This window comes from Martes martes (genome assembly GCF_963455335.1).
Source record: "Martes martes genome assembly, chromosome: 12".
Lineage (NCBI taxonomy): Eukaryota > Metazoa > Chordata > Mammalia > Carnivora > Mustelidae > Martes > Martes martes.
In genome coordinates, this window is record NC_137900.1 from 94,919,338 (window position 1) to 94,929,314 (window position 9,977).

Genomic DNA, 9,977 nt, shown 5'->3' on the forward strand with positions numbered 1-9,977 from the left:
AAAAAAAAAAAATTCTGGTTTTTATCAGTTTTACTATAATGTGCCTGGGCATGGTTTTCTCGTACTCACGCTGCAGGACATTTGTTGAGATTTTTAAATCTGTGGCTTGATGCCCTTCATCAGTTCTGGGTGTTTCTTCCAACTGTGTACCTGCTCTGTTTTCTCTTTTCTCCTTCAGGGGCTGTATTCCCATGGGTGTCAGGTCCTTTCATCATAGCCCGGATGTCATTGACCTTCTTTGACGTGTTTTCCACCCATTCCCTTATTTCCCATCTAGCTGCTTTCCATTGGCCCATCTTCCGGTTCACCGATACTCTCTTCCTCTCTGTCTAATCTGTTACTAAATCCTATTGGGTTCCAAATTTCAGTCCTATTTTCCACTTTAGGATTTCTATTTCTAGGTGGTTTCTGGTTTCAGTTCTCTGGTATGTTTTTATGCTTTATCCTGGGCTTTCTGGAACATGGGTGCCACAGTTACTTACATTTCCTGACTGATGACTGTGGACTGGTTTCTGTTACCTATGTTTTCTCTTAGTTCCTGCCATCCTGTTCTGACTGAGTGATGAGCTTGTGTAGAAAACACCACGGAGACTTGGGATGCTCTAATTTTCCTCCAGGGAGGATTGAATTATTTTCTGGTCACCTTGAACTGCTCAGGGCTTGTGCATTTGGGGTCACTGCTACCCTGGGCCGCAGCTCCACCAGGCTTCTCGGCTTAGAATGCCAGCCCTTTGCAGGTTCCCCCATTTCCATGAGCCCCTCCCGGCCCTCCCCCAACACCCCAGGCACACACACACTCTCATGTGATCTTGCCATCTTTTTCAGATTGGCTGGTTTCCTTCAACGTACGTAGAGGAGGAGGGCGTCCAGTGACAGCGACGACATGGATAGGACTCGTGGGTTTTCTTGTGAGAGTCCAGCTCTGAAGTCTGTCTCTAGCCCCATGACGCAGAGGGGACATGCCCACCAACCTTCCAGCCTTCAACAGTCCATAGGGATGGGGAGGGTGTTCAAAATCCTAAATGGGAACCGGCCTGCTGTCCACCTGCCGTCAGTGGCCTGTCCTGGGTACGCTACTTGTACATAGAGGCGAGTTGGGCCAGCCCTGCCGTGGCTGCCACCACCAGAGCGCCAAGGAGAGGGAGCACCAGTGGCATTCTGAGCCGGGCTCCGGATGACGGCTGAGGCCAGAGCTCTTCTTGCCCCTGTCCTGTTGAGACGGCATTCGGGAGCCTAGGTTTGAACAGTAGGTGCCATCCCGGGGAGGCCTGGGACGGCAGAGGGGACCTCCCCCAGCCCCTCCTGCTCAGCTGTGACTCTCAGCCTGCCTCCTTCCTGCTGCTCCCGGGGGGAGGCTTTGGGCCTAGAGGGTCAGAAGGGACCAGAGCCAAGCCGTTTGCTACAGCCCTGCCCGGCCCCAGCTCAGCCCCAGCCATGCTCGGGGGTAGGAGAAGAGAGCATTGCTAGGGGGTCTGTGCGGGCCCCTTGACCCCCTCCCGGCGCTCCGCACTAGGGGCGTGCAGAGACTACCCAGGGCAGGTCCCCCTCTCGAGAGGGAGCCTTAGCGAGCAACGAAGTTGTCAACCCTGCTCCCGGTCAGCGGTACTGTTCTTTGCCCCGAATCCCAGGAGTGTGTCTGTCCTGTCCTGCTGCCAGGTGGACACACCGTTTGTAAATCCTGATACGGGTGAGAAGAAAACGGAGTTTTCCCCTCACTCAGGTCCTGCTGCTCACATTCCCCTCCAAGAGGAGGCCCCCCAGTGCCCCCCGGCAGGCGGCCCTTCTGGGTCTCCTGTGTCCTGCAATGTGGTTCCTGAGGGTCTCCCCAGCGTTTGCGCAGGACGTTAGTTCTAGCCCTTGGCAAGTCTTCCTCCGGCAGCCCACGATCTGGGCCTGTGGTCAGCTCGAAATAAGGGCTCTTGGGGGAGGCCTTACCCCCTGGACTCCCCCTCCTGACTCCTCCTGGCCTCTGAGCTCTGGCTGTTTTGTCCAGACCCTTTACCTCCACCTGGATGTTGCATGAGACCAAGGGACGCTGTCTCCCCGCGGGCTCCGTGCCACAGCCGTGGGAGAGACCTGGCTGCACGCGTCCCCTGTCCCTTGCTGGGCTGCCCTGCCCTGTGCGGGGGGAGACTGGACAAGGCTGGGCGTGGGGAAGGCTAGCCCCCGCTGCGGTGGGAGCTGTTGCCACTCTGCACTCCTGGGCTTTCTTTGAAGTCAGCTGTGTGGCCTCCAGGCTCGGCTCCCAGGCCGCATGTCCCAGAATGGGGAGGAGGTGGGGAGCGGTGGGGGGACAGTTAGCAGCAAGGGCAAGAGAGAAGGCTGCCTACAGGTGGACAGGATCGCGTTTGGGGGCAGAGGGCCAAGGGGAGGGAAGCAAAGAGCAGGTCTCGGAGAGAGCAGCCCCCAGCCCCCATCATCAGGGTGCACCCAGCACTTTGCGCACAACCCTGGGCTCGGCCGGCCCAGCCATGAGCCTGGGGTCGGGGTGGGGGGAGCCAGCCAGCCCCTTTCGTGTTTACTGTTGTCAAAGAGGTTTTGTTTTTGTTGTTTTGTTTTTGGTTTGACATGTTTGTTTTTTAAGGGAAGAGAACAGTTTGTAATTATTTCATCCAAAGCTCCATTGTATGTGAATAATAAGGAGGATATTTTATAATAGCAAGAAAACGATGTATATTTGAGGTCATCGTGAAACAAGTCATCACGACAATGAAGGACACTGAGGAAACAGACGTCGGAACCCTGGCATTTGTGAATGTTTTGTTCGGTTTTTGTTTGCTTTGCGACCTGGATCTGGTTGGCTGGGTTTTGCACTGTGTGAGGCAGGGCTGGGGGGCTGGGGGGCAGGCTGGGAAGTGGGTGGTTTCAGCAGGAGATGGGAGGCCCTCTGGAGGGGCTTTGGACCTGGGGCCTGAGATGAGCTGTGAACACTTAGGAGCCTGATGCATGCGGGTCAGGGATCTGGGGGGTCCCACAGCTGGTGACGACCCCAAATGGAACACAAACTGTACATTTGCCACTAGGTTTTTTCAGACCACAGTTTTTATTGCAAATAAACCAACTTCTTTTCTGCAGGCATGGCTGGAGCCTTCTGTCTGTGTCCAGCAGAAACTGCCACACCTACACGTGGTCAGCCCAGGGTACACTGGCCTGGGTCAGACACAGGCCCAAGGCAGTGCCTCTGTCTTCCCATTTGGATGGGATTCAACCCTAGCCCCGCCGCTCAGTCATGTCCTTCAGCTCCCGAGCCTGTTTCTTTATATGTATATGTTGGAGATAAAAAATAATATTCTCTCTGGAGACTGGGTCTGTGGCCTATGACAGAGAAAATCAGAACGGTCAGGCCGAGATTGACTTCTCTTTTGTCCAGACAAGGGAGACCAGGGATGGCTTGGTGCCCCCCCCCCCAACGGAGGCTCCTCCCCTGTTCAGCATGTACCTCTATCCTTGCTGTGGCCTCATGGTCCAAAGTGGCTGCTGGAGCTCCTGCCATCAAGGCTGTGGGCAGAGGCAGAGGTTAGCACAGTTAGCTCCTTACCTGGAGCTGGGGCATATGGCCACTCCTGGCTGCGGCAGAAGCTGGGCACTGCAGGACTTAAGCTGGACACATGGCCACACCTTCTCCCTGTTACTGAGGGGACAGGAAAATACCGATGGGGTGGGTGACCAGCCCCGGGGTCTACATCAGGGTTTGGAGAACCAACTGAGACTTGGAACCTGGTGCACAGCTGGTGCTCAGCAAGTGTCAGGTTTTGTTGCAAACCAGGGAGGCAAGTGCAGATGTTTGAGGTGACCCAGAGAGTGTTGGGTCCCACCCCAGTCCAGGTCTCCGGGACCCAGTGCTCCAGAGTGCTCCAGCCTCCAGAGTGCAGGCTCACTCTAAGGTCCCTGAGAACCAGACGGGGGAGGGGGAGCTGCCTTTTCTGGAGCAGCCCCCTCTCTGAGCAAATTTCTCAGGCACAAGGCCCCGCGAGGCCTGGTTGTCCCAACACCACCTCCCCTGAAAGCCAGCTCCTGTTCTGAGTTCTCATGCCCACGTCGGGGATGGACAGACCCAGATGCTTGCTCAGCGGCCCCTGGGCCAGTGGTCCCCGGCTGCCCTGAGCAGAGCTGAGCAAGTCAGAAAGAGCCCCAGGCCAAGAAGCGGAGAGCCCTGGTGCCTGGAGGGAAGTGTGGGTGGACTGAGGGGTGCTGGGGGGTGGGGAGCCTTAAGGGAGAACCTCAGCTGCACTTGCCGTGGGGTCCAGACCCAGGAAGGGTGGGAAGGCCCAGGCCTCCTCAAGGGCCTGTGTGTGGACGGGGGTGGAGGCCAGGAGGGACCAGGAGCCTGTCTGCCTGAGGTCACCTCCGAATGTGGGAAAGCATCTCAGAGCCGCACACTTCTGGTCAGAGGGCCTGACGCTTGTACGGCTCTTCTGGAACCAAGGCATCGTGCCCCTTAGTTCCAACAAAGTGGACTTCCCTGCGTGGGGCCACTGCAGAGGCCGCCGTGTGGAGCTTTAGGAAAGTTCCCTGGACAAGACACGGGAACCACCCACTTCCTGAGGTGAGGTGGGCACTTCTCTCCAGTCCTGCACTACAAACATGGGGACACCATACAGAACGCAAGAGGAGAAGAGGCTGAGCTTGGAACAAGGTGACGTGTCCCAGAAAGGAGAGACACGAAGCCACAGCAGATATTTGGAGCCAACGCCAAGTGGCTGCTAGGATCTCAGGCCCTCTGGGGTTGACACCAGGGATTCCAACACTCAAGGCATTGGCTCCAGGACCTTGGAGACCAGGAGCCAGAACAGGGTACCTGTGCAAATCTGGGCATGTCGAGGAACACCCCCATCATGAAAGGGAAATTAACACACATGGATGAAATCAAAATCACAGAAAGGGACAAATATTTCGATTGGTTTGTTAACTTTTCAGAAATAAAAGAATGTAAAGGTATACCATACCCTAGGACAAATTAACACAGAGCGATTAACCCTGGACTTCAAAGATAAAAAGTCACTAATACAGACAATTTAAAACTTGGTATCATGCCAAATAGATTTTAGAGCAAAACAAACCAAAGTTGTCACTAGTTTTAAAAGGCTTACTACGTAACGATAGAGTTCTTATTGATGAGAAAAATCACAGCTTTTAACTAGTACGCTCTTCATAATATAACCCCAAAATACATAAAGCAAAATTGACGGAAGAGCAAAAAGAATGAGACGAACCAGCCATCATAGATGGGAGGTTTTAATACAACGTTCTCTCCTCTCTGTAACTAAAAAGTGAAGCAGACATCGAAACCAAAAAAAGGTAAGAACAGAGAGTAGAATAACGTAATTAGCTATTGCGTGTACAGAACACTTGCAGAGTACACACCATCTCCGTGATGATTTACCTCATACTGGCCCAGAAAGCAGATCTCAATGGATTTCAAATCCTATAGTGAGTCTCACTCACCATGAGGTGTGAGGTTAGAAATCAGTAACGAAGGGGAGCCTGGGCGGCTCACTCGGCTAAGCGTCCGACTCTGGATCTCAGCTCGGTCTTGATCTCAGGCTCGTGAGTTCAAGCCCCACGTTGGGCTCCACGCTGGGCATAGAGCCTACCTAAAAAAAGAAGAAGAAGAAAAAGAAATCAGTGTTTTACTACTAAATGATACACAAGAAATGTCCGTATGTTTGCAAATTAAGAAACCTACTTCTAAATCATTAATAACCAAAAAGGAAATTATAAAATATTTCAAATTTATCCTTAAATTTTAAAGGATAAAGATACTTGATAACACAACTTGTAGTATACTACTGAGACTGGACTTGAACTGAAGTCAGTGACCTTGACCGCTTGTATTACAAGAGCCGAGGACTGGAGGTAGGCTTTCCTTCTTTCAGGCCGAAACAAAGCATTGATTCCTTGAACAATGGTTTATGTCTCCATTAAGCATGTTCAAATTATCTGTTTAAAATGTAATTTTTCCAAGTAGAAAATTACAAATGTGCTAAATGGGCACAAATTACAGGGTTTTTAAATTGCAGCTCTCGTTCCAATGGCTCTGTCTGCCCGTGACTCGTCCCCACCGTTGGAGGAGGGGATGGCGGTGGGGAGGTCCCCTGATAAGATTTTACGTTTGTGAGTTCAACTCGGACTCCTGTTCTCTAGTCATGGCTGCGATGTTTATATTCCCTAACGATTTAGTTTTGCTCTTTTACTTTCCCTAGACGAGTGCCCATGGGATCTCTGTGGGCGTTTTGCTCACCTGGATTCTCTTTGGATAATCATTCCACATGCTGACACTCACTGTGCTGTTGGAGCTGTAATCAGACGGGTCCAGTGGGACCCCCAGCCACAGTGCTCCGGAGCCCCCCACTGATCGATGCAAGCCTTGGTCTGTTAGGATGACGATCTGGCCGTGAGTGATAGACAGCCTATAAGACAAGAGATGGTTATTTCTTTCTCACCTAATAGTCTGGGTAGCGACCCTGGTTAACCGTGTCAGGGACCCAGGTCTTTCTGGGGGGGGGGGTTTGGTCCCCTGGGTGTGGCCTCACAAGTTCACCTCATGGTCCAGGATGGGACTTCAGCTCTAACCTCTGAATCCACATTCCAGACACTAGGAAGGAGAAGGGGCGGGGAAGGGGTATGATCATCTCTTTTTTGAAGGACACCTGGGAGTTTCACTCACCAACTCCCATTGGCTGCAAAGAAGGCTGGGAAGTGTAGTCTTTATTTTGGGTCCGATTACCCTAAAAGGATGCGAGAATGGGGGAGGCAGGGAGGTGAATAGCAGCCTTGCCGATGAAGATCCGTGACCATAAAGGGGCTGCGGGGCCAAGACAGGTGGCCAGACCCCCTTGAGGCATGTCTTAGGACGGATAAATAATCTGGATTCATGGGGAAAAGGACGATGAGCTTCCAGACTCTCCACGATACGAGCCTATTTGGAACCTGAAAAGCACCCCGAGTAATTCCCCACTCACTCACATAAGCGAGCTCTACCTGTGCCGTGTATGGGGGCAAAACTGCGCACACTTGGGGGAGAACAGAGGTTTTTATTTCAACTACCCTGGTGACTTTTTGGTCTGGCATATTTTGTTCCTTAGGAGAAGTCTCCTCTGACCCAACCTGTAAACCCTAAACCTTATCCCACATGCTGTGTGCGTGCACCTGTTTCCCTCCCTGGTTAGTGACCTCGGCAGGCTCAGCAGAAAGCGACAGAGCCTGCTCCCAGGGTGGAGACGGGCAGCCCCGCCTGGTGAGAACCTCTTGTTTGTGGGTCCCGCACTCGGCTCCGCCAGCTCCTGGGGGAAGCCGGTGCCACCTGTTGGGGAAGGTCGCAGCTTCGTGTCACACTCCGAAGTAGGAATGTCCTGGACACCCCCGAGACCTCATGTCACAGAAATGCTGAAAGCAGAGCCGTGGGGTAGGACGCACCAGGCAGGCGTCAGAGAAGGCGGAGACCGTTGTCGGTTTCAGACCTAGAGCACTTCGGGACAGAAAGCTTTCTTATGTGTAAACTGGCTCGCGAGAGCCGGTCCCGTGCGCTGCTTTCCGGCTCCAGATTGTGATTCCTGGCCGGCAGCGTGACATCGACCCTGGTGAGGATGTTTACACCAGAGACCTCAGCCGGCGCCCCCACCTCAAGGGCCGAGGGTTAGACACGGAGCAGCACCCCCTCTGGATGAAGAGGGTCCGTATTTCATGACAAAAAGGGACAGTCAAATGCGAAGCTAGAACACTCCTGAGCTTACTAGACGTCACAGCATCTAGAGGGGCACCTGGGTGGCTCAGTGGGTTAAGCCGCTGCCTTCGGCTCGGGTCATGATCTCAGGGTTCTGGGATCGAGCCCCGCATCGGGCTCTCTGCTCGGCGGGGAGCCTGCTTCCTCCTCTCTCTCTGCCTGCCTCTCTGCCTCCTTGTGATCTCTGTCTGTCAAATAAATAAATAAAATCTTTAAAAAAATATATCCAAGAGAAAAAATGGCAGAATTCTAGGGAGAAATGGACACATCCCACTAGGAGAGAGGGCGTCTCACGCTGTTCCCGGAAACCGAGACAAAGCCAAGAGCCATCAGGAAGGAAGCTCCCTGCCAGGGCCGTGTTCCAGGAGAACAGTGTGAGAGCCAGGCTGAGCCCAGGCTGTCGGTCCCGGTGGGGCCACCTTCCAGCCTGCCCGGGTGCGAGTCCGCTCCCTGGGCAGGCCCCCTTCCTGCGGCTGCGTCCCAGCTCCGGGTCCTGCTCTCCGGGGTGTCGTACTCACATGTGACCACCAGGGGCGATATTTCCCGAGAAGGCTCAGCGTCCTGGAGGGTTGACTGCCTGCCTCCCGGTGACCAAGCCCCCCACCCACCGTGAGTGGCTCACCCCACCTAAGCGCCCAGAGAACTTTCAGATCCAGGCCCAAGACATCTCTGCACAGGCCTCTCGCTCTCTATTCACCGCAAGACCCACATTTCCTCGGTTGGGTTCTGGCTATGGGGTGCTCCGCTCCCCCCAGAGCGGGAGAGGAAGCCGTCTTTACCTGCGGCAGTGCCTGGAGGTGGCCCAGAGGCCAGCAGGCAGTGTAAGAGGGCAAAGTGGCAGGGTAGGGACAGTGACCAACTGGACAAAACAGGCCCATCTAAGTGCCTCTGGCTAGGGTGTGCGCCCAGACCGGCCTGTGTGTCCCAGTTTTTCTAGAAGAGCTTGCAAACCTGGATTTTTAGAGGAAATCTCCAGGGCAACACATAGGAAGTTGTAAGCACGGCCTGAATCATGGGGGGCTTGGGGAGGCCTCCTGCCCTCAGGGCGGCCAGTGTGAGAGCCTGGAGGGTTTGGCTGATGGGGTCGGGGGTCCGGGTGGTGGTAGTGGGGGTCTCGTGCCCGTGGCCGCTGTTTCCCCATCCTCGCCTCCCAACACCCTTGGCAGGAAGATTCTCCGAAGCTGCGTCCTGTCTCCCCGCTGGGCAGTCGTGCCTGAGCTGCGGGTGCTGACCCCCGGCCGGGCCTGGCACGACGCAGCAGCCGGAATGATCAGCTCCACCCGCCACGCCGGTGCTCCCACAGATAACTTGTGGAACCAGTCGCAGGGTGAAGTGGGGGCCCCGGGGCCCTGCATGAGGCTGCCCACCCCCGCCGTGAGTGTCCCAGGGGTCGAGGGACACTCGAGCCTCCATTCCTGGGGACACCTGCTTCCAGGTGGCCGCAGCCCTGAGTGTGTGGGGAGGGGGCAGGAGACCCCTGGCCCTAGAGAGGGACCACCGCTGAGCACCGGATGATGAAACATCCCGTCTTCGTGAAAGCATGGGGGTAGTTGATGTGGTGTGTTTGAGGGTCTTTACTGGAGAAATAAAATCTTGGAAGTGTAATTCCAGCTGTCAAAGTTGTTCTGGAAACTTCCCTGCTCCCCAAGTTGTCTGGGTCTGCCCCCCCTTGGCTCTGTGTGGCGGCAGTCATTTCTTTCCTCTGAGAGGACACGTGTAAAATGCTCTGCTTGCTCCCCTCCCCGCTTAGGGCCCTCAGGGCACCACGCAGAGGCCCCGGGGGCCAGGCCGGCCGCTGCCTCCCCCTGGGTCCCATGTCAGCAAGTGCTGTCCTGTTGGTATTTACTGTCCCTCTTTTGCAGGACCCCGCACAGAGCTCCTCAGGGGACCCTCCTCCCCCGGCCCAGCCCCCTGCTCCAGCCTGGATGTCTGTCCAGTCAGAGGGCAGCCTTCAGCCGCCTCCCTCTGTCCCGGAAGCCTGGCCAGCAGCAGGGGCGAAGGGGGTTGCTGAGGCCTGTGGAGAGGGCGGCCCTGGGGAAGGAGGAGCCTGGCCCAGGTGCTTGCAGGCCCTGGGCAGGGGACGGCCTGCCACCGGGGAGGTCCAGGGGCAGGAGGGACCAGAGGGAACCCCTCACCCTCCAGGGTCCACTGGGACTTCCCTTGGCACCATGGTTTTCTTTAAAGTGCGCCAAAAGTGGAAGATAATGTACAATAAATAAATGACAAAACTTCCCTAAAACTGACACTGCAGGGG

The 9,977-nt window shown here is 55.1% G+C and overlaps 1 protein-coding gene across 1 annotated transcript in view; it reads left to right on the top strand.

The window, feature by feature from the left end:
• The window catches only part of VAV2 (vav guanine nucleotide exchange factor 2), a 160,317-nt gene extending 157,237 nt beyond the window's left edge, over positions 1–3,080 (top strand). Inside the window, exon 27 of the mRNA XM_080820146.1 lies at positions 826–3,080. Within this exon, the coding sequence (XP_080676272.1) occupies positions 826–873 (48 nt within the window). The 3' untranslated portion in view covers positions 874–3,080. The remainder of the gene's footprint in view (positions 1–825) is intronic.
• Positions 3,081–9,977: the final 6,897 nt, after the last annotated feature.